Source organism: Dermacentor variabilis, chromosome 7, assembly GCF_050947875.1.
Source record: "Dermacentor variabilis isolate Ectoservices chromosome 7, ASM5094787v1, whole genome shotgun sequence".
Taxonomy (NCBI): Eukaryota; Metazoa; Arthropoda; class Arachnida; order Ixodida; family Ixodidae; genus Dermacentor; species Dermacentor variabilis.
Window position 1 is genome coordinate 169,885,174 of NC_134574.1, and position 25,077 is coordinate 169,910,250.

Here is a 25,077-nt window from a genome sequence, read left to right on the forward strand (position 1 = left end):
AAGAGACGGCCAACTGTTTCAAAGCGAGCGCGAACCTTGTCGCCTGTCCTCCAACTTTAGCGGCACGCTGATACTTTTTACGTAACATGTAGTCGTACACACAATAACAAGTTCTCATAGTTAAACAAAACATGGTTTCGCGTAATAATAAAGCTAAAACAGCTTTTCACGTGCTATTTTAGTAGAAAGTGAATCATTGTGACAGACGGAACGGTATTTGTCAAGCGCGTCTTCAAGGTGTCCTGTCTCTACCAGAACGATGCCAATCCGAAGTCACAATATACCGGCATTCCCATGCATACCACAGCGCAGCAGCGCCAGATTTCCCTCTAGGTAATGTAGTGAGAAACTCTATGTCACTGGGTATACTATAGTCATGAGTGACATATACCAGTTTAATTAGTGAGGATTTGTTAACGAACTACCTGAACATTTCGGTCTTTCGTGCAATGTCTCGATCCAGTAAATCACCTTCACAAGCCGCATTTCGCACGAGACGTTCATTTGAGGGATCGCCAGCCGTTTGTGCGCAGGCGCGATAAAGAGCGGGCGCGAGTAGAGTTACTGTATATGCTACCACCTGTGGTAGCATATACAGTAACTCTAGGCGCGAGAGAGTTTACGCTCCGCCGCTGGCTGCCCGCGCGGTAAGCCAGTGGGCACGGGCGCCCCATTTGGTGATCGCTGTGTGTGAAGGAACAAGGTTCTGACTGATGTTGTATAAGTCGCGGGTCGATTTTTTCGTCGCGACGACAGATTGGATATTTTACAAGCACGGAGGGCACATGTAACCGGCAAACAGAGGCCTCAGGAGAGCACCTGAGGTTATAGTAAAGCAGGCGGTGCAGGATTTCAGGGCACCCAAGGGGTAGCGGGGTGATCAAAGCTGGAAGCAGGGCGGCCCGTGGGTTGAGGCTGCGGAGGCCGAAGCGTGCCAGGGGGTGTTCGCATAAAAAAATTGGCTATCCGCGATAGCGGACAGCCGATCTTTTACATCCCTGGCACGCCTAGGCCTCGGCGAGCCTCAACCCACGGACCAGTCCGGGTTCTAGCTTTGGTGTCCCCGTTGCCGCTTTGGTGTCCTGGAAGCGCCGCCAATAATGCGAAGGAATGACGCGTTGTTAGAATTAGTAAAAAAAACACACACACACACACGATTGAATAAATATCATTATATGTCTAGCCGGCAACTTGTTACGCTAAGTCCAGCACTACCGCGCGCCGTGACTTCTGCAACACCAGTCAGAACAATGCATCTGAAGGCACGTCGGACAGACTTTCTCGCGCCTGCGGCGCTCGTGCTGGGTCAGTCATCGTGACCGGCGGCCTTTCAGCCACTTGCGTTCAACCGCCGTTGCTAGAAGCCGGAGCGGCTTCTAGATTTTGAATATATGCGGCCCGGGCTCTACTACGGTCGCTACTGCTCCCACAGAAACATCTGTGATGTTATTTACATCGCCGTAACGCGCGAAGAAGCTACGATCTGACTGCTTCATCTACTGTACCGCGCCGTCAGCCAGCGTACGAGCGCGTACAAACTCGACCCCACTACCCCAGTGCCGGCACGCCTAGGAACAAATGCCTACAACACGCGCTAAGAAACCTCCTCCGTAGTACCTAGACAGAGTCATGTATTCCAATGAGCAAAAGCCCCCAAATTTTCTCTCTCGCGCCTGCGCACAAACGACTTGCGACCCCTCAAATGAACGTCTCGTGTATTTCGCTGTCTGTCACATGAAATAAACAAAAATCTGTCCGAAAGAAAAAGAAACTCAGAAAGAAGAGCGGTACAACAAGCGATTTTCTATGTGCACCTCTACGGCGGCACGCGTTAACTACTGCAATGTTTTGCACGTATTGTATGGACATTTGTGAGCACTGTACAAAGGAATTCGTTATTGTGAGGTGGTTAAAATATCAAGAATAAAAGCCTAGGTGCGACTGTGTCCAAACAGCGAACAGTTATGCACCTTAAGTGAGCTGTTAGCACCAGTACCTAAAGAAGATTGGCTCACCTCTCAGTTTCGTTCTTCGGGACTTACGCCGTCGACGGCGCACCAAATATACGCCCACAGCTGCTGTTTTCGTGCTTAGCTAACTATATGCGGATATTAAACAGCAACTGAATGCCAGACCAGCAAAAACCTCCGATGAGAACGTGTTTGGTTCCGAAAGCGCGGCGCACAGAAATTGAGCTAGCAGACGATCGCCTGCTAGCATCAATATGACCTAGAGGGCGCCACTAACTTTTAAAGTCAGTTTTACACAAATTTTATCATCTATTTAACAATAAAAATACAACATAGATAAAATATGTTTAATTACGGCTACTGTTTATTTTTTAATTGTGTATACTTTGCTATAATACTCTGCGCTGCATGCAAAACGTTGGCTGCATGCGACGCTGAGCTTGTTGAGTTCTAAGTTTAGACGCAAACCACAATTGCGCAACCACCATGTGGGGCTTCGGATTTGTCTCGGGCTCCGTTTCGGCCTCGCTTGACTTGTGAAGTCATGGTGACGACGATGACGAATGTTCGTGAGGAAAGGTGCCTGCAGCAGTTGCTTTTCGGGAACCACTAGACGCCAGCTGACCATGGAAGACGGACCGATGGAAGGTCCGGGTGCCGGACTTCAAAAGCGCCTCGTCTACAACCGGCTGCTGCCTTACAGCGACCAGATCGACGATGAAGCTGCCAAGCTTCTCGCCGAAATCAAGACGAACCTAGCGCGCTCGGTGATGCTTCGCGAGGTGAAACCAGCTACTGCATCTTGGACCGGTCACCTAAACAAGTGCGTAGATCTTTGGGTTTCATCACCTGTTCCCTTCTTGTTCCCCAGCGTGCACTGATCCTGTGCGCAATGACTCGTGGTGGGAAGCATCGCTGCTGGGCGGGATTTCGAATGTCGCGCGACGTCGTAATCACAAGCGTCCGTTCGCGTCACGGTACGGTAGATTCCCCCGTGATTGGTTTGGTTTAGCTAGAGACAAGATCCTACTTCTTATTGTACCCCAAAATTCAGTGTTTCTTGCCAGCTGGTTCCTTTACGAATGAATTAATGCACCAGCTGCTAATCGGAACGCGTCCAGCTGTTTCATCCTCATCGTAGTTCCGCATTTCTTGGAAGAATAGAGTGCGAGATACTTTTAGCGCTGCGGCTCATACCACAGCGCCTGTGTTTGGCTCCATGTAATGCAGCTTTATTGGAGGTTATGCGTAGCAGCTGATAAAATGACCTGCATACTGACGTCAAACACTGCGTACGGTTAGCCCACGGCCCAAAAATCCTCATGGACGTGCCACGCAGCGCTTTTTTTAGCTCTTTGCTGACCTTAGCTGTGCGTACTTTCGAAACTTCAGGATGGCGTTCGTGACCACTCGAGGCCAATTGCCGATGGTTCTTGTGCTTAGCGAAACTGCGCTCGGCACCGAAACTTACTGAGCGCATTTCACGAATCCGGAGACTTCCGGTGCCGTGCGCCAGCTTGTTGACACTCGGTCATCGTATTTCGCTCGCCGCATTGAAGCTTGTGCACGTGTTGCCTGTCAGCTAGAGCACTCTTCTTCGTTAGTTTCTTGACGAGCATTTTGGTGGATTACGCAATGCTCTCTCTACTCAATCATTCCAGCACTGTGGAGAAGCCCACCTTCTGTGATTTCACCATGCAGTGACCTTGCCTCATCCTTTGCAGCATGGAAAGGTAAAGACGAGTTTTAAACAGCTGAAATGAAAAACAAGGTTGTTGGTACAGCGACGTTCTTGTCTGTCTTCGTTAGTCCTTTGTTTTCCAGTTCAGACGTTCAAAACTCGTCTTAGCGATGAACCAACTAGCTCAGTTAAATACTATTCTGATGAAAAAGTGAGCCACTGGTGTAAATTTCGATTTCTCGAAATGCACTAAACGCACCGTCATACGCGCGAAGTTTGCAGACACCAAAGTGGTAGTTTAGTTTGACAAGCAATCGACTTTTGTGGCATCTACCACTTTTTATTTTGTTGAGAGAACAACAAAGCAAAATAGGTAACACTCACCGGTATCGCATGGTGCTTTCTGGTACGAGAGAAAGTTGCAAAGGGTTTACAGCACAGAAAATGACGACAGCAATTCAGATGTATGACATCTTTCATTCCATTAACTGCTTTTTGTAACATTAGTCAAGCAAGTAAGTGGCAGCTTTAAATATAACCCACCGCGGTCGCTTAGTGCATGGTATGGTGTTGGGCTGGTAACCACAAGGTCGCGGTATTGAATCCTGGCCACGCGGCCGCATTTTGCCCCCATCGAAATGCAAAATCACCCACGCACTTAAATTTAGGTGCATGTTAAAGAATCCCAGGTGGTCCAAATTCTTGGAGTCTCCCTCTAAATGTGTGCCTCTTAATCAGATCGTGGTTCTGGTACGTAAAACTCCATAATTTAGGGGTTTTTTTAAGCGTTAGTTATTGGTTGAGATATTTTAGATAAGCGTAACAAAATTAGTTGTGCCGAAATGCACAAAGTGGAGCAAGTTATTGAAAAGGATATTTTCCCATCTCAGTGTAGTAAAAAAAAAAAGCTAACTGATATAATGCAGTAAGGTAGATATGTGGGCGGGTCAGTATACGCTTGCACTGTGAAAAAGGCAGCGTGAAATACGGAACACAAGAAGGAGAACTGTACAGACGCTGTCCTGTTGTTCGCCCCTTCGTGTTGAGTATTTCAGGCCAGTTTTTTCACGATGCTGGTATCTTTAAGAAGCCATTCCTTCCTTAGTATCATACAACTGCAATCATGGGAATGACAAAATTTGCTCCTCAAAGGAGCTTATAGAGGCTGCATTTTTTCACCATAATTGTTTGAACCTGTAACTGTCACTTCAGTGCCTGGTCATGTTATCCCTTTTCAAGAGTAGTCATCTTGCATGCTTTACTTTATCTTTATAAACCAAGAGAGCAGCACTGTGTGTGTGTGTTCGTATGACTTTAAACAGTAATTATTCATTCTTTTTTCTTCTTTCTTTTTTTGCACTTTACTTTTAGTAACAATTTTCATGCGTTCAAGAAGCTAAGCAAGTAAAAATTTATTGACTGTGAAAACAGTTTCGTGCTGTTTTCTCAGCAGTAAAGTATTCACATACCTGAATCCGTATAGGGCAGGAATAATGCAAGCCATTGCAGTGCAAGTGTTCAATACACAAAGAATGTACCAATTAATTCTCACTGGGAACATGTGCTTGCCTATAGACCAGTTATACCAATTTCTCAAATAATTTCACTTTGTCAACACTCCTGCAAAACATACTGGTAGTAGTAGTCTGTGGTAGGCTGAAGGGAAAATATGGTGGGATAGATGTGTTTGTGCCATGACACACCTGCTTAGCCCTTGAGATCAAAAGGCCGAGAGCTGACAACTAAAGGATTCTACAATAAGAGTCAAGTCGAGGAGCCTCAGTTCTATTGTTTACATTTTTATACTTAACAATTGTGTGTTGTGAAATGAGAATGAAAAGCAAGTGCCCATTCCTAATGTAATTTATGGTTAACAGAAAACAACCTTCAGATGCCGTAAGATAGTGCTGAAACACGAAAATAAAGAAGGCAGTACAGTACACTACCCAGTGTTTAGGCTCACTTCAGAAAAACCAACTTGTGAAAGGAGCATACAGCCTATGCCATACACTGTGTTCTTGCAGTCTAGCCTTTTTTATGTGGTCATGGGATCCTGCTGTGAAGTTTCCCGAAAGCACACACAGTGCTTAGTAAATTCACATATGTATTGCTTTTCCTTACTGTTGTTCAGACAACGGCTTTTGTTACTTTGACGATGTGCACAAACACCTTGGGTGACCAACTCCTTGAGTACGCAGTCCTTTTAGATTTTTAGCTAATTTCTTAAATTAGTTTTTGAGCTGATGTGCACTGCAGTAACCTTGCTTTGGCTTGTTAAAATACTATGGTACGCCAGTGCCATCACCTAGTGCACTTTGATTTTGTCTTTTGACTTTAGTGACAGGACTGGTAATGCTAAAAGCTTGCATTGACCACAATGTCTGGACCATAATATAAACAGACTTTACTATACTGTAAGATCTTTAACAAACTGTGTGTGCACAATTTGTTAAAGATCTAAAGTACGTAACAGCTTCCTCTTTTTGTTCATGTGTACTTCGCACTATCATAGAATGTCAGAAAACAGCAGCTTAGTAGGGATTCATAGTCTGAAAAGGCACACATCCAAAATACAAACAAAAGCGGAATGAAATATTCATGAATTGCAGTGAGGTGGGTAGTTACCAGCTCTGCTTTCGGGGCTTTTACATGCCTTGCTTTGGCCGTCCTTTACACTAATGCTACGCAAAGTAGTCGACATGTCTCATTCGACACAGCAGGCCCATCCCTTTTTTGCATGCACATGCCTTCTTTTGCTGTCAAGCTCTTGCCAGTATCTTTATTGCTGCATTGACAGTGGTAGGCCATGATGCAGGAAGCAGCCTTGCGGACATTTATAGTATTGCACATTCAGTAGCTTCATATTCTTCATATAGTCTATCCTAGAAAAGAGTGCGTATAATGTATTGAGGTTGTAGGTTTTCATAGGTGTGTTTCTAATGTCAGTGTACATTTCAACTGAGTTATACCATCAGAAGTAATCTAGTCTATGCACCTCCGGATATGCGACAAACAGTTGCATAGAGAAACAACTTTCCCTCAGAATGCATGTATGAGGCAGTACTTTTTTTAGTGTTTCCACTAACTCCAGTTGCCTTGGTGTTATGTTGTACGTGTTAGGCTATAGTGCAGGTAGTCTTGCAAATGCTTTTAACACTCAGCGGACAGTTATGTAGGCTTTTCATGTGGCCTTTTCCATAAAAGAGTGCACCTGTTGCACTGAGGTTGCAGTTATTCCTAGGCGGGCTTGTTGAGAGTGTATACATTTTGCTTGAGCCATGCGTAGTACACACTAGAATAGCCCACAAGCCTCAGCCTGTGCAGCATGACTCCAGCTGCCAACAAAGTCCTTCCAATCTACTTTCTTTAGCTGTTAAGGAGCTGCGAAGGTTGCTGATATATTCGCCGTTGATCTTTACTCCTAAGCGTTCCCAGTATTCAAGCTGTTAAACTGGGAAGGCTTAGGAGTAAGGATCGACGGCAAATATCTCAGCAACCTTCGGTTTGCAGATGACATTGTTCTTTTCAGCAACATTGCAGACGAGTTACAACAAATCATTGAGGGCCTTATCAGAGAGAGTGTAAGAGTGGGGTGGAAGATTAATACGCAGAAGACAAAGATAATGATGAAAAGCCGGGCAAAGGAACAAGAGTTCAGAATCGCCAGGCAGCCTCTAGAGTCTATGAAGGAGTACATTTACCCAGGTCAATTAATCACAGGAAACCCTGACCATGAGAAGAAAATTGACAGAATAATAAAAATGGGTTGGAGTGCATACGGCAGACATTGTCCGCTCTAGACTGGAAGCTTACCATTGTCATTGAAAAGGAAGGTGTACAATCAGTGCATTTTACCAGTGCTGACATATGGGGCAGAGACTTGGAGATTGACAAAGAAGCTTGAGACCAAATTCAGGACCTTGCGAAGCGTGATGGAGCGAAGAATGCTAGGCGTAACTTTAAGAGACGGAAAGAGAGCAGTCTGGATCAGAGAGCAAACAGGTATAGCCGATATTCTAATCGACATTAAGAGATTTAAAAAAAACTTGGCAGTTCATGTAATGCACAGGTTAGATAATCGTTGGACCATTAGGGTTACAGAATGGGTACCAAGAGAAGGGAAGTACAGTCGAGGATGGCAGAAGACTAGGTAGGGCGATGAAATTAGGATATTTGTGGGTGCTAGTTGGAATCGGTTGGTGCAGAACAAGGGTAATTGGAGATCGCAGGGAGAGGCCTTCATCCTGCGGTGGACATAAAATAGGCTGATGATGATGACCACAAAAGACCACACTGCAATTAGTCTTGCGAATGTTTTTAGTTCTTCACAGTCAGTTGGCTATGTTTCTCATGAGTGGGCTCTCCAAGAACAGAGCACACATAATGCAGTGAGGTTGCAGTTATTTGTAAGTATTCTTGTTGAGTCTGTGTACTATGCGTGGCGCCTACTAATATAACCCATGAACCTCATACTACACCTTATGAAAGATGCTGCCAACGATGGTCTCCTGATGTTTCAAGCAGTGCTTTCCTTAAGTACTAGCTCTTGCCAGTCGCTATGCTGCTGCAGAGACCATGACAGACCATAACCTTGGAAACTCTTTCAACATTTTGCTGTCGAAAGGCAACCTGAGGCAGCCAAGTAGTCAAAAGACTACTCGGCTGCCTCAGGTTTTTTGTGTGGTCCTTCGAAGAAAAGAGTGAGGTTACTGCGTTCAGGTTGCAGTTATTCTTGGGTGTACTGGCTGGGTCTTTGTACATTTCACTTGAGCCACACGTAGTGCCCAGTGAAATAGACCACGAGCCTCAGTACACAATTTGGCAGGGGCACTCTGCGATGACACCATCATGTTTCACACAGTGCTTTCTTTAGCTGCCAGCTCTTGCTAGTTGCTATGCTGCTGCTCTGACCGTGGTAGACCTTAGTGCATAAAACATTGCAAACACTTCACTCTCAGTTGCCTCACATTCTTCATGTGGTTCCTCCAAGAAAAGAGCACATTTACCGCTCTGAGGTTGCAGTTATTCTTAGGTGTACTCGCTGGGGATGTGCGTACATGAGCTGCGCGTAGCACCCACTAAAATAACTCGTGAACCTCAGAGTACACCGTCCGACGAGTGCTGTCGACAACACCTTCCTTTCCGTGGGCCATGCATTGCTTTCTTTAGCTGTTAGCTGCTGCTAGCTGAGGACTTGTGAAATGCTGGCCTGAGGCGGAAGCACGACTGCGTGAGGCAATAGACCTTCCTCACAGGCCGGGAGAGGCTGCATGCACGCATTTCCGTCTGTCCGAGGCAGCAGTCTGTTTTGGGGGGTTTCTCCTGGCTGTGCGCCAAATGCTCTCCGTTTCCTTTGCTTCGCCACTGAGGTTGTGGGTCTCTTTTGCACAGGACTCTTCCAGCTCGAGTATTTCAGTTCCGCTTTAGCTATACTACGTATGATGTATATCAATTGAAAAGGAGTAGTCTTGTCTTTTGGAGTCATTACTTAAGGTGCATTTTGCTTGTTCTTACATTTTGCATGTTGCTTTGACTTAGCCAAATTTATTGAACACTGTTCTTTAGCTGTTTATATTGGAATGTACTTAGTCTAAAATATGTAGTAGAGTATACTGGAAAGGTTTACGTATTGTGTTAGGCTGAAAGAGCTTTACTGCATACTGTAGCTTAGTCAAATCAGCACAATATAAATTTGCATGCTGCAGTTTCTTTAGTGGCCCATGCTTTGTATAGGGCTAAAGAAAATGTAATCATCCTCATTGTTGTTATCATCATCATCATCTTCTTCGTTAGCGTAAATGGTCAGTCATCAGAAATTTATAAGCTTACAAGTGGAGTTCCTCAAGGGCCTGTCTTGGGCCCTCTTCTTTTCTCGCTGTTGATTAATGGCGTTTCGGCAGTCATTCAAAACTCTTCAATTTTGTTATGTTCTGATGATGCAAACCTTTTCAAAGCAGCAAGAAATGTTAATGATCGTGCCGCTCTTCAGAAGGACTTAGCAAATTGGAGATTGGAATTGGAATTGGATTGGAATTGGAATTGGACTTAGCAATTGGAGCAAATTGGTGCACTGAAGACAGGCTAGTCATAAATGCATCAAAAACAAAAGTTGTAAGCTTCACGCAGAAGACTAACAGGACTTTATTTCCCTGTAGCATTGAAGATATTCTCCTGCCAAGAGCTCAGGGAATGAAGGACCTTGGATAGCTCTCTGAGGTTCTCACCCCACGCTCAACAGATGAGGCAGCGTGCACTTCGAACGCTCGGCACAGCCTTAAAATTTTTGTGACCCTCTATTTAGAGCGCAGGTGACATATAATGCCCATTCAGAGTGCCTGGATATCTTCGACAACAGCTTCGACATTAATCATTTTAATTTTAATTTTAATATTTTCCTGAAAGTAATTGCAGAGAAATTTCAATAACTGAACAAAAACTCTCATATCTGTTGTGCGTTCTGTCATTCTGTAATCCTTTTTTCTGTTTTTCCACTTTTGCTCTCTCTTTGTATTTTTGTATTCTCTTCGTGTACACATTTTCTGCTCTGTTAAAATCTGTATTTCCGAAATTATTATTCTTTTTTTTTTATGTTTGCTCGTGTGTGTGTGTGTGCGTGTGTGTGTGAAAGAGAGAGAGAGCTTGCATTGTTCTTCCTGTGCATTGTTTTGCCAAGTGCACCAGCACCAGGACCCTCGAGGTTGTTCCTGGGCACATTAATAAACACCTTTGATTGAGTTGATTATTATTATTATTATTATTATTATTATTATTATTATTATTATTATTATTATTATTATTATTAAGGTGCTGCTGCTTTATTAACAGCTACCCTAATTACGTACAAGAATTCATTTAGGCATTTTTGTACCAACTGTCAGCTATATTGTGCTGAGCTAGCGATATTGTTGCACTTTTGTGGATTTATGAACTAAAATTCGTAAGCTTTCATACTGGATTAGTGCAGATTTTGTAAACTGCCTTTGTGATGTGTTTCTTGTGTATGTTTCCCCTCATCTATTTACTTATATATAGTCTCACTGTGGGGGGGGGGCAATCATAATGGGTACCTAACAGAATGTGGAAGCCCCTCCCCCCCTTTTCTTTATCTTTGTAAAATTAACACATCTACCAATTAAGCAGTCTGCTAGCACTTTAGTGACCACAGATGTAATTGGGTATTTTTCTAAGAAAATAAATGCACATAAGGCGTTACTTTAACTTGGGGCCAATTGCGATTTTTCTTGGTAGCGGTGCATGGCAAAACAAGGACACTGAAAATAAATAGATGGGACAAGCATGCTGTCTTTCAACTTTCCTATCTGTGTCCTTGTTTTGCCATACGCTGCTACTATGGATCAGTTCCATCTCGCCCTATTTGCCATCCTTGTGCAATCCAATTTTCCTATTTCAACTGTATGTAAAATGCAGAAATGAAGCAATTTAGTACATTTGAGACAAAGTTTTAATTCTGGCAACTGTATGAAACAGAATTTTAATTTAAGACTTGGTACCTTTTACAAAAATTTCTGAAAAATCAGGAAGGTTAAAAAGGAAGCTGAAGCACCTTGTTTTACAAATGTGTAACTGCTCTAGAGAGAGGTATTGCAGTTTTGTAAACTGTATACGATAGAACATCAAAGTGGGAAAACTTGATTGACTTTGCAGTTTATGTGAAATAGTTAAAATGCTTACAAATATTTTGCAAAAGTCCTACGTTGCAATCCTTACAAAGATCTTGCACAAGTCCTACTCACAAATTAGTAGTATTTAGGAGAGCAGCGTATAATACGTCATTTTCCACTTTAAATGTAGTAATAGGTGGAATATGAACTTAGTATTCTAGCTTTTTTATTTTGCAATATTCAGCAATTTTTGTTTTAATATTGATGGCTTACAGAAAATCTGCCTCTTATGGTGACTACATTTCAAGTTTTTCTTTCATATGCAGCAAAAATAATCAAATTCAGTTCTGTGGATGCCAAGCAAAACAATTTCTTCATTTCTGCATATTTAGGTGGGAGTACTCCTGAGCTAAAGCTTTCTCTTAAATTATTGCTCGCTAATTTTGCTCTCATATAAACTGTTGCTCATGCTGATGTCATTTCTTGACTTCTTATGCTGTAAACTAATCTCTCACTTGTGTTCTCCACTTTTGTAAATACTAAGGTGTATCTGAAGTGGAAAAAGGCTATTATTTAACCACTGCTTAAGTTACTAGAATCAAATTTGTTGCATCTGAAGTAAAATTTTAAAGTCTATTTGGAGTAGCTTTAGTGGCATTCTCAGTTATTATTATTATTATTATTATTATTATTATTATTATTATTATTATTATTATTATTATTATTATTATTATTATTATTGCAGATGGAAAATTTTGAGAAATTGAAGCTTCATGTCTGCACTTCTGTCACTGCTCACTAAATGCAGGCTAAATGTTATGTAAACTGTATATTAGGAGCTATTCAAAGTAAACCAAATTGATATATTATACATTATTCTGAAATGTATGAATGAAATAACTTTTTTACAGTAGGCTTGCATTAATAATGTGCCCATTTCATGTAAACTGCCAACCAAAGCATTAGGTGTGCCTGCTTTAGATTCTTAAATAGCTTCAATTTACAGAATTGCTATTTCTACATTTGTGATGTGAAGTTGTCAATTTGGGGCAGTTGTTTTCAAATTATTAGTAATATTTACCAATATTTAGCAAGTTTTGCAACACATTAGAGGCTCCAAATTATAAATCTTTCGGAAGTAAAGGGAATTAAACTTTTTCCTTTATACAAAACAAATTTCCTTCAATTTGGTTTGGTTGAACAGTTGTCTGATTGGGGTACAGTATTTGTACATTTCACTCACGAACGTGAAAATGGGAGCCCCAAGATAATTTGTGTGTGTAGTGGAGGCTTATTAAACACTCGCACAGAAAGAAACAAGCAGGCTGCATCTGTGCTTGTTTCTTTTTGTCTGAGTATTTAGTAAGGCCATCCTGCAAACATGAATGCAAGCTCCAGCAACCAACTAAGCCTACTTCACTGCATTTACTGCCCAAGCTAAAGTTTCTTTTAATAGGAATATTAAAAATGAATACTTCATTAAGCTAGGTTTATAAATTGCACATTTCTGGGACACTTAAAGCATCAATCTTGCTGTATGCAGGGAATTGGTAAGCTCTAGTAAAGGTGAAGAAAAACTGAATATGGGTTAGTAATAATGCAAGTTTCCTCACTTACAGCCCATGACGTCATGGATTTCCGATGTTTCTGCTTGGAACTAAATAATGTTTTGTCTGTAAACAAGAATCACATTGCTTTTGCATTTAATTTTCCATTGTATAACCTTTAAGGCCAATACTCCAAACTAACAAAGAAACTATTAGGAACACTAACAACCATGCAGTGAGCAGTGGAATAAAAATTGGTAAGCACAGTATTTTGAGATAGGACAGCAATATCGATTAGATAGTAAATGCATAAAGATGCTACCCTAGTTGAGAGTAAGGGTAATGTAGTTGGGCAAGCCATGTAATGCTTAGAGCAGATAACTGGTGGTCCATTATGCAATGTAACACATTAGAGTGTTTAACAGAAGGGTGCAAAGGGAAAGAGAATTGGCTATTGAAGGCAGTAGAGGATAGATATAATAGTAAGGTTAGGACATTCACTGGCATAGGGTGGGTTTGGCTGATGCAAGGCATCAGTAACTAGAGAACTTTAGAATAGGCCTTTGTCCAGCACATATGATGATGATAATAATGATTATGGGTCACTTTAAAGGGATGCTAAAGGAGAACAATAAATCAATTTAGACTGACACAGAATTATTTGAAAATCTGTTGTCATCATTTACACAATAACTAGGTTGCTTACGAAAAGAGAAAATGAAGTTCAAAGTTTCATTTTTTAATGTTTGCACTGAAATCTCAGCGCCGGTGTGTCAGTGCGACATCATGGATATCAAAGTTCTTTTATTTATTTATGCCGCGTTGGCTCATTAAGAGCTCACGAAACTTGCCATATTCAGTCTATCCCTCCTTTGGAACACAAAGTGGTCAATCTTTACCGCTAAATATTTAACTGGACCCTAGCAGATGCTGTCAAGGTCCATGACGTCACGGTGAGCTGGTGCGGAAACTTCAAGGCGGCATCGCCACCCGTCTTCTGTGTTTTTCATTTTTTCTGGCTTACCAAGTGTCTTCTTGCGGTAAGAATGGTATTTTTGGTATTGTGGAAGAGTAATTTACTGATACAGAAGGAATCATTCTTGTCACCAATTAATTTTCAATTCTTCTCTGAGTTTTATCAACCTTACAATAGGTGGGCCCCTTGTGAGGACTCTACAAGAACATGTTATATTAGAACATTGACTATTTCATACCTAGCATACTTAGGTAGCACCTATTCAGCCACTCAAATAATGTGCTTGACATAAAACATTGTGTCATACTGACATCGAGACCAGACACCGAGTCAACAATTTTCTAACTTGTCTGGCTAAAACACTTGGCAAATACGTATTACTCAAACTTGCAGCACAGGTGCAATCGGATGTGCTTCGTGTAGTATGCAACAGGTTTCAAATACCAGTATTTTCATTGGTACCTTTGCTTTTGATGGACTGCCTTGGTGTGCTTGAAAAAAAGAAAAGAGCGCTACAAAGATGCAGACTAAAAGAACTACATCCTGTTCTAAATCCTGTTTCTTCAAATAAATGTTTAGTAGCAAGTTAGTGCCTGTCTGTTGTACATGTTCTTCTCTTACTCTTCGTAGCGCTCTTTTCTTTTCTTCAAGTATGTTAAACAAACTCGCCCACATCAAGCTTCTGCTATCTAGATGTGCACCATTGTGGACGTGGTGATGGAAGGGTTTAAAAAAGCACAGACTTTTCAGTTTTATGCATGTCCCACTGTTACACTAACATTCTCTTTTTTTTTTCACTTCTCAATTCTTGTCACTGGCAGTTATCTGAAGCTGTATGGGTACCACTTCAGCAAGAAAGACCATGTTGAACTTGTGCACCTGCTCCTGGCACTCATCGTCATCCCCGATCTAGAGCTGGGGATAATCCAGAAACTGGCCCACACTCTCGGCCTGCTGCTCAAGTGAGTGTCCTCAGTCCCACCTGCCACTGGTTCTCAACCGAAAATTGGATCACCTGCCATGGTCACTTATTGCCTATGACAGTCTTCTGCCCCATTTTGACTGGGGCAGAATGCATACGTGCTCTTGAATGTAGCTACATGTTCCCCACATTATTCTGGAGCTAATCTGTTAATCCACATTAATCTGGAGCCCCTCCACTATGGCAACTTTCAAAGCCCATGGGTTGCTTAGGACATTAAACCCGGGACATTCAATTCTTTAAATTGCATCGAGGGAACAGAGGACCCATCGCACAGATACCCCCAACCATAGAAGTTTATAGTATCCATGAAGGAAGAACATTTTTGTCGCTGACACCTCATTTTCCCCAAAAGCAATATTTTTAGCATATACTTCCCCACGCAACCATCGCAGTGTACGTTGTATTCCTGGCTCAGTGTTGAAGGGGCAACAGAATTTAGCTTTTTCTCAAATCGCTTGCTCCAAAATGGCAAGAGACCAATCTTCGCGTAAAGAGGCTGCTCAATCTGTTCGCCAAAGTGACCAACGCTCGCGACAGAAGCATCACAAAACCATTTCAGAAGAACTACCTAGCGTGGCACAGGTACCACGACCACCTCTGCCTGTGCGTGCATTGAGGACGGTAACAGCGTCTACTGATAATTCAAGGTCGACGAGAGCATGCGGCAAACATTCACCTTCACCGGCTGATACAGACACGAAATGGCCTTTGCTGCTCTCTAGGCCCACGGCCATGCCAGCGGGCACTAGCGGTCCTCTGCGCCATGAAGCCAAGAATTATATGGCCAATGAAACCGGTGACACTACGGGCAAGCAAGGGGATGAACACATGAGAAGGAGAGCGTACAAAAAATGCTGAGGCACCTAGTAGAATCAACGCGCGATTCTCGGTGGTCTCGAAACTCCGGCCACTAAATGTGCCCTACAAGTGCTCGCCGTGCTAGAGCCGCTTATCGTAGCTCTTTATATGCTATAAAGATTTTGTTTGGCGCTTGTGCTGTTCACGCAGGGGAAGCCCAGACCAGCTTCGTCCTAACGCCTCTATTTTTTAGTTCACTCAAATTGGTGACTACAGACTTGAGGCAAAACTAGATTGTGGCTTCATGGATGATATTTGTGAATGTTTATCATCACTGTGTTGAACTTGCTTTCACCTTTGCGCATCCCTCTTGCTATGTCATCATCATCCCTCATCTAATCTTTATGTCCCCATTCCCCCTCCTCCTGTGCAGAGTAGCAGGCTAGAGCACCTTAGCTCAGGCCAACCTCTCTGCCTTCTTTCAATTAAATTAGCTCTCTCTCTCTCTCTCTTTTCGGTCGTCCGTAAGTGCTTGCGCCCCACTCTAGCAGTGCAAAAGAAACTTTGTGCTAAGGGGCAGCAGATTTTAACCTCAATGGAAAACATTAGCGATGGCTAGCATGCATGTACCTAGGTGACCATGATTTTTCTCAGTTTTGATATTAGCGGTAGACATTCTTTTTTTTTCCTTTATCAAAGTGACAGTTCTTCCTTAGGCTTTGTGATTTTTATTTCCCTGGAATTAACCCCCTCCCCCCTCTGTCTCACTCTCTCGTGGGCATAAAAAGAAAAGGGGGGATGCTTCGAGCCAAGAAAATACATTATTAATTCAAATGTCATTCTAATCTGACATCCTAAAGTGCCGGAATGTGCGTCCAGGCAGAGTTTGTATGCCACATGCTGAAGGTTCACACCTACAGGGCTTTCAACAGTTCAATGCACACTCCACTTTCATTTTATAAGTTTAGTGCAACAGGATGGCTGAGCATGAAATTTTGATGCATTGTCAAAGATCTCCAAAGGCAACGTTTAAGTTAGTTGCAAGTACTGTAGCAAGGTGGTTGGATCAAACCCCTTTTTCTTTTTTCTATGTTTGTTTTCGTACCTTTTTTTTTTAGATATAGGTTATTGGCCTGTGTATCTACGCTTCTATTATATTATGAACCATTCCCTCGCTTTAGGTGAACTCTTCTCTTGCTTAAGCTATGTTGAAGTGTCTGTTGAGTATAAGGTTGATGGAAGAATGTTGCCAGTTATTGCAGTGACTGATATTGTCTCTATCTTTCCACCAGGAAACGTGAACTTCTTTCTCGAGAGGACCTTTCCATAGAATGGAGGCCTTTGTATGAACTCTATGAGCGTTTGCTCTACTCACCTTATGAGCATCTGGGCATGCTTCTCCTACCTGTGTGAGTCCCTCCCACCACTAATTGTTAATTTACTTGGACAAATGAGCACAGTCTGTGACGCCATCTGGTACATTACAGAAGATTAAAAGTTGACACGGACCACAGGCATGACACTGGTAGCACAATAGCACTGAAATTTAGTGTGATTGAGTTCACAGTTGCTTCAAATGGCTCACTCAAAGTGCATGGCAGGCAGTGTGATTGTGGTAGTGGTAAAACCTGAGTGAGCATAGTCCTGTTTTTCACAGCCTCAATCGTTTTCCAGCATTATTTAAGTGTAATGCATTCCCATGCTTGACCTGTGGGGTTAATCAGCCCAGTTTCAGGGAAGTGACTAAAGCACCTTTTTTTTTCACCACGAAATGATATGCAGGGCAAGAAGCGTGTCTTTTGCCAGGTAGATTGTGCTGGCAATATCATATTAGAGCAACAGCCTTTAATGGCACATTGACATTGATGGATCACTGACATGAAATTTTTACTGCTTGCTCTTTGCTGTAAGTTAAGGTCCAGAGGTTTAAATAGAAAATACTGGCAAGCACCAGAACACCCTAAATAATTTACTGTAACCTTCATTTCTATGAACCGATTTTGGTTTCCGTAGTTGGGAAGCGGATGTTTCATGACATCACAATATGCTCCTCCGAGAACATCTGAGTGCAGCCAAAAGGAATGCATGCAGCACCCTGGTTAACTTTTTTTCTATGAACACTTCGACTGTACCTAGCCTTTGTGCTACATGACATCAGCATAGTTTGGTCTGTGTTATGATGTCATGACAATGTCGGTGATGTCAGGTCCATCATTTGAAGACAACTTCAGTATCAGATTAAAATGTTATTTTAAAATTGGTTAAATATTGTAATAAAATATTGTTTCCAAAGCTTCATACTTGTCAAGCGTCATCCTTTTACTTCCCAAAATTTCTGCCAGAAATTTGTGATACGGTGGAATAGTAGTTAGGCTGTTTGGTGCAAGATTGCATGTATTATGTGTAGCATGAAGCAGACGACCACACAGGCACACTTGCCAGTTAGCATTTGTCCTGTTTGTCTATATACGTGTTGTCATTTGCTTCACACTAAAGCTATTGTCAGTGTGGTACTGTTTTTACAAATTTTTAATGTGGGTCAGTACTCCTATACCAGAGGATTACGGTTGCAGTATTTCAGATTTTGCATGCCTGGGCATGGACAGTAGCTTCGTTAGAGAATTCTCGTTGCAGTTTTTATTGAGAGGCTAAACATGTATGCACTTTTCATCGGGAAAAAATGTACCGTTTGTGCCCCTTTTGTGCAGTGAAGTAGCTGGATGACTTGTCTGCCCTTATACTTGCCTTCTTGTGTTTCTCACAGTGGTGTGACATCACTTAGGTTACACCGATGAACGTATTCAGCATTCAAGCCTTTTGCCTGTTCAAAAGACATCTCTCAAAATGAAACCTCGTTTGATATTCAGTACTTGGTCTACTTGTTATTTCGTCAATCCTCATTTTTGCTATGGAAGTTATGAGTGATCACCATTTTGCACACATAACCATTCTCAAGATTTCCCGTAATATTGTGCATCTAATGTGAGCATTTGTTCGATTTAGGTTTTTCAAGTTTGCCTTTTTATCTATAAAAGCATCAAATTTTAGGGGGTCTAATTGTTTTTTTGTTCTCGTACACCCAAATATTACCCCTCATATTCGGGTCCATGATGACATTTTATGGTACAGAGATTTCCATTAATGCAACTCCGTTTAATTTTGTTTTTCGGTTAATTAGATCCCGACCGAAGGACCCGGCGGGCGCCCATACATTTCTATGGGCCCAAGTTTGTGGTATTTCGATCTCAAAATTAACCTTCGCCGGAGAATTCGAACTAAACTGATCAGCTTCGCCGCACTACACCCGTGTTATGCGGTGAAGCATACCAAAAATGAAAAGTGGCCATGCCATAGTTACGGAATCTGGTACGCGTTCCATAAATATACACGCGTGTACGCGCCGTCTGCGGTCACAGTACGAGCATCTAGAAGCTAACTAAGCATACTGGCAGCCATTCAGCGCTGTTTCTTTCGTTTCTGTGGCGATTTGAGCTCTCGTTTCGCCCACCATGCGTGTCTCATATATGAGACCGTTGACCGGGCCCATTACGCGTTGCTTAATTACACGCGCGATGTACCGAGAAGCGGTGAACGACCATCTGTGTTTTCAGAAAGCTAGCGAAAAGGAAGGCAGTAAGATGAAAAACTCCAAAAGTCGAGGAGATGTTTGGGGCCAACAAATGAGCTGGGGTCTGTTTAAAACTCAGAAAGCCTACCATTGAACTTATTAAACATCTCGGCGCTCGTACTATGACTAGAGACGGCGCGTGTGAGTGTGTAAGTTAAAGAACACGTGCTATGTCCCTTAACAGTGGCACCTTTTCTTTCCTTGGTATGCTCCACCGCATAATATAGCTGTATTGTGGCGAAGCCAGACTTAAAGGCAAATACTGCCAAGTGAATTAAGAGTTTTAGAATAGGGGCCCCAAAGAAATAGCGACGAAGCCACTGCGCATGCGCGAGATGCAAACTGTGTTTGAGTTTTGCGTTGGGAACGCTATTTCATAGATTTAGCGGGAGCCCGAATAGCGGCCCCAATAGCTTTGCATCAGCAAACATGGCGGCACCCATCGAAGCGGCAACTTTAACCTAGCACCAAACTGGGTTCAATTCGTGGTAACGTGAGAAGTTCGCAAGCTAGGAGAAGTGACTGAGGTTATCGCTTTCTCTCAACTAGCGTGTGTTATAAAGATTGATTCATTAGACGCGACTGATTCCGAATTCGATTGTGGATTTTATGGCTCGTAGGCCTAACATGACTAAACTTGGCTGTTGAAGGCACGTAAAGTTGGTTTGCTCAAAACTATGCACAACTAATTGTTTGCTGCTTACAGAATAACCTCTAAATTGTAATTAAATGCGAGTACACGCAAGTCAAAATTACTATTCCTATCATAAAATGGTATATTTTATTTAATTATTTCTAATAGCTTTTCTTTGACGCCATAGTAGTGCTGTCAGCGCAAGACGCTATTCACAAATGCAAAGCTCAATCCTAAAACTCTTCACTCCTGCGTGCCCCAACGCTAACACCCACAAAGCTCTTTGGGGCCTCAAACTATTGGGGCCCCTATTTTAAAACTCTCTAATAATGTGTTTCGGCATTTTCATTTTTTTTTTCAATTCGACCGGTTCGGTCGGTCCTGTCAGGATATAATTAACGGAAGTCGACTGTTTAGCCTGTTAGAGCTTTTGGCCAGCCTCTTGCACACCACTTGTACTGATGTAGTGAAAGGCCATGAGGTGAAAGAAAGGCATGTCTTTCACGATGCAGGAACCTGGAGACAAACATCAAGCAGCTGGTGCGCTTCTGTCGCACCTACTTCACAGTGGAGTCAACTCAGGAAATGCTTGATGAGTGGGAGCCCTTGATGTGTCCCTTTGATGTAACCATGCACAAGGCCATGGCGTACTTTGAGCTCTTCCTACCCACCATGCTGCCACCCGAGCAGCATGACCGGGGATTCAAGTATGTGCCACTTGTGGTGTAATAAACAGGGGGCAAACAAGGGAAGCCTCAGCAATTTGGAACACATGGATAGGAATGCAAATACCTTCGACACTGCACAAAGAATTAGTCTTCTTGTCTTCATAAGGGACACATCTTTTCAAATGTGTAATAAAATTGAGGGCCCCCTGCTGACAAAGGCAACTTTAACAATGACAAATCTTGATCACAAGTCATCTTGTGTTCATCTTCAGGTGAACACATCTTGTCTTCTTGTGTATTCTTTGACAGGGAAATGAAGACAAGAAGAAGACTAGTAATTTTGTCAGGTGTTTGTTCTCTTGTAGAAATGTAGACTGCAAGCTTTCTTGTTTGCCCACTGTTGCTCACTTTTAGGTTTCCATCTTCTTGTGAACTTTTTATCTTGTCTGTGTTTTATTTTGTGCATTTCGTTTGAATGCTGCTTCACACTGGCACAATTTTACGGCACAATGTGGCTTTCAAAACATGCATATATACGAGGGATATTCCGAAAGTAAGTTTCGTTATGTTTTTTTTAAAGAGAAGATGGTACACCACGTCAAACAAACAATTGCCATAAGAAACCATGCCTGTTGCTGGTTCAATGACGGAAGGAACTTGGCAAAGGAGGAATGACACCTGCGCAGAGCACCGAAAAAGAGAGTAGCAGTAAACCGGCATGCCCAAGGATTTGAGTACAAATAAAGGTAGCAGACAGACGTGTGCTGACAACCTGGTCGCCAATAAAAGTGCGTGCTCTTATCCGGTATGAATGGGCATGTGGCACTAGTGCGTCCGTCATCCATGAACACCTACATGTTGTGTATGAAGAGGTCATGTCTCGGGACTTGCACCACCGGGCACCCAGTTTTACCAGAGTGGTTTCTTCTAACTGATTGCACGCTACGACAAATGCCTCAGTGTCGGTGGTGAGTATGCAGAAAAATAAATGATGAAACTTGCTTTCAGAACGTCCCTCATACAGGAATGTGCCAAACAGAATAAGTACCACCAACGTTGCTGTCTGGATTTTTCTTTATTTCCTTTTCTCTGAGATGCATGACATTTAGAAGATGTTGGAACCAAGTGCCACTGTGGGCTTCTTTCTAAAATTAATACACACTAAGAAAGTATAAGAAATAGGTGATACTGAAAAAAAAAAAGGAATATCGCAGGTATAAAACAACGGTCACATAAACACATCCAAGCATAAAGTTAAGTACACTGAACACTGGTACATAAAAAAAATGCATTAACTCGTGAACAGAAAGGAACATAGGCAAAATATATCGCATAAAGTCTGTGGTGTCTCTCACACCCATGCTCTTGGGACAAAGGAACGACAACACAGTAGTGCAAACAATCACAAGGGCATTTATTGCACCTTTCATAGATCAATGCCTGCTAGCCGAGTTGCTATCCACAAAACATGCCGATGGGCGCGCGACAGATCTAGAAGTCCGACTCGCCGCGACCGGAAAACGAGCGAATATGTTCGCCCCAGGCTGGATCCCAACGCCTGTTCGTTCGCGCGTACTGTCACGCGAATGGTGGCGCATTCCAAGGCGGCCACGCAAGGCGGTCTCGCAGAAGCATGGGTCGGCGGCGCGCGGGATGTCCACGCCTTTCGCCGACCCGCCGGGGAAGCGCCAGCCCGTCCTCCCCTGCGCCCCCAAGTAACCCTGCCGTGAGGTGGCGTTAGCAACGCAACACTCGCGCCATCTCTCGCACTGCGCCCCAACCACATCGACCGCCGCGGGCATCACGCAGGCCACGCGGCGAAGCCGGTTTACAGGAGACGCGCCATGCGGGAAAAACATATCAGGGGACGCGCGAGAGTCGCGCATCCCCACATCCACCCAACCTTAAATCACCACATATTCCGGCGAGACATATCCCACGGTCTAACATCAACGCAACAGTGGCCGCGCCCAGGAAATGTCCACACGCTGTCCATAGCATGCGAGCCGACATTGTCCTTGGGTACACCGCTGGCGTCCGCCGGTCACAGCGGCAGCTTTGCAGACTCGACGGCACGATGCAAGGCCAGGACTCCGGAGACGACGACGCAGTAGTCGGTACGAACAAGCGTCGCTCGCGCCAACGCGCCCTGCTGGGAAGAGCCGCCGTAGCTGTCGGTGACCGCCGGCTCTTTTGTCCGCCGCCGAGGGTTGTGAGCTGGATGCAGGAGGACGCTGAAGTCGGTGCGCCGAACTGGCCACAGCATCAGGTTCGCCCGGGGTGACTCGATCGCAGTCCGGGGCAGCAGCGCAGACGATGTGCAGGTGACAGCAAGCCAGGGGTGACTCCAATCACGCTGCGTACACTCAACACACTCGGCAAACACTAAAGTAGTGCAAGGGAGAGGAATTATGCATGCGCATCGCCCACGTGGTACGATGTTCAACTCGGCCAGCAAAAGATCGGGCAGCTACTCAGATGCTAAGTTCACGTGAACGAAGCTCGCTTTCTTGAGTCGAACGAGTAATTTCAATTCGTGCGAGGCTAACTAGAATGAGGGAAGCAACTTGCAACACCTCAACGCCACGGTCCACCAGGTTGTGTCCCTTCACGTGCGACAGGCAGCTTCGTAAAGCCTTAGGCCTAAAACGTCGCTACCCTGACAACAACCGGCATCCAAAAACAACACCCAAAATGAGCGCGAAACAGGCAGCCGCGAGGAGACCTCAGCTCTGTGAGGTGGTCCTACTCCGCTCGGTGCACACAGCATCGGAGTTGACGGCGCCCACCGTCCCAGACGGTGTCGGAGCGCCCGGTGCCAGGCCGCAACACCAGTCAGCCCGTAGTGGCACCCGTGGCCCGCGGCCACCCGGCTCCCAGAGCCGCGACTTCATCAGAGTCAAAGAGATAGAAGAAGCTATTTACATAAGAAATTCGGACCACCCACGAGGCTTCCGTACTCACTCGCTTCAGGCTTGCCACTGCTCCGCGGGCGCTCAGCCTCGCTCTCCCAGGATGCAGACCACGTGGCTCTCGTACTGACGAATGTCATTAAAAAAAAAACACTTGCGAAAAGGCTTAGCATGTTGACATGTTCAAACACACTACAGCCACCATCACCTCGCTCAAGAAAGCACGCCGCCGACGTTAGCGATCAAAATTCACGCTAGGCCTACGCTTCGGTTCAAACAAAGATCTCGAACGAAGCAAACTGTTAAAACTATCGTCCGATGCCCCAAGAGCCCCACGTTGGGCAGCCAGATGTGGGATCTCTCACACCCGTGCTCTTGGGACAAAGGAACGACAACACAGTAGTGCACACAATCACAAAGGCATTTATTGCACCTTTCATAGATCAATGCCTGCTAGCCGAGTTGCTATCCACAAAACATGCCGATGGACGCGCGACAAATCTAGAAGTCCGACTCACCGCGACCGGTTTGCGAGCGAATATGTTCGCCCCATGCTGGATCCCAACGCCTGGTCATTCGCGTGTACGGTCACGCGGATGGTGGCGCGTTCCGAGGCGGCTACGCGAGACGGTCTCGCAGAAGCAGGGGTCGGCGCACGCGCAGGTCGGCACGTCCGTCCCGCTTGCTTCCCGAACCCCAAGAGAGCCAGCGCCTTCCTTTCGGCGCCCAAGTAACCTCGCCTGTCGGCGGCGTTAGCAGCGCAACACTCGCGCCATCTCTCGCACTGCGCCCCAACCACATCGACTGCCGCAGGCATCACGCAGGCCAGGCATCACGCAGGCCACGCGGCGAAGCCGGAATACAGGAGACGCGCTATGCGGGAAAAACATCAGGGGAGGCGCGAGGGTCGCGCATCCCCACAAGTCTGATACAAACTGTAATGAATATTGATAGTAGTACTTGCTTTTAAAAATCTCTGACAAGCCTCTAGTGTTCACCTTTTTGTGTTATCCTCCTGAGGTTTTATTTTTATCTCCTTCTAAATTAATTCAGTTCTTTTTGCTCCTCCTTTTTGCATGGTTCCTTTATCTTCAAATGCACAACCAACTGCTATGTCATGCCATACACTGGCGCCTCTGTGCCCCAACTAAACCCCTGTCAGACGGGCAAATTTAATGTCACTTTGACTAAGTTCACGTTGCTGTTAGTGTCATTAGCAAGCTTTCATACTGAGAGGTTTAGTGATGCACCTACTGAGAACATCCTCGCCAGCGAGTGCATTCATCTAACTTGGTTCGCTGCATCAAAGGCACTGTAGCAGTGCTTCAAAAAATGTATAAAATAACGCTCAATGCAGGGTTGGCACTTATTCTAAAGCCACTTTTTCTTTTTAGCTTCCAAATGGTGTAAGCATCCCTGTGCCATTTGCAATGGAAGCCGTCTATGCTTTGCCACACTCAGCACTTCACTTCCAAATGCGCATTGCATCGCTCAGGTGTTCAGTGCAATGCTGTCTGGTCTTGGTTCATAATTATTGATCATGTTGTATTTTTTACAAATATATACTAAAAGAAGTATATAATGTGCAAGCTGTATTTATGCATTGAAACTGCCATCACTTCCAAATTACGCTTTCGTTTCCCACATAAAGTGACA

General features: G+C 44.0%; 1 protein-coding gene across 1 annotated transcript in view; it reads left to right on the top strand.

The window, feature by feature from the left end:
• Nucleotides 1–2,487: 2,487 nt before the first annotated feature.
• LOC142588482 (proteasome activator complex subunit 4A-like) overlaps nt 2,488–25,077 on the top strand; it is a 122,921-nt gene continuing 100,331 nt past the window's right edge. Inside the window, exons 1-4 of the mRNA XM_075700264.1 lie at nt 2,488–2,793; nt 14,618–14,758; nt 16,872–16,988; nt 20,354–20,548. Of these exons, the coding sequence (XP_075556379.1) occupies nt 2,534–2,793; nt 14,618–14,758; nt 16,872–16,988; nt 20,354–20,548 (713 nt within the window). The 5' untranslated portion in view covers nt 2,488–2,533. The remainder of the gene's footprint in view (nt 2,794–14,617; nt 14,759–16,871; nt 16,989–20,353; nt 20,549–25,077) is intronic.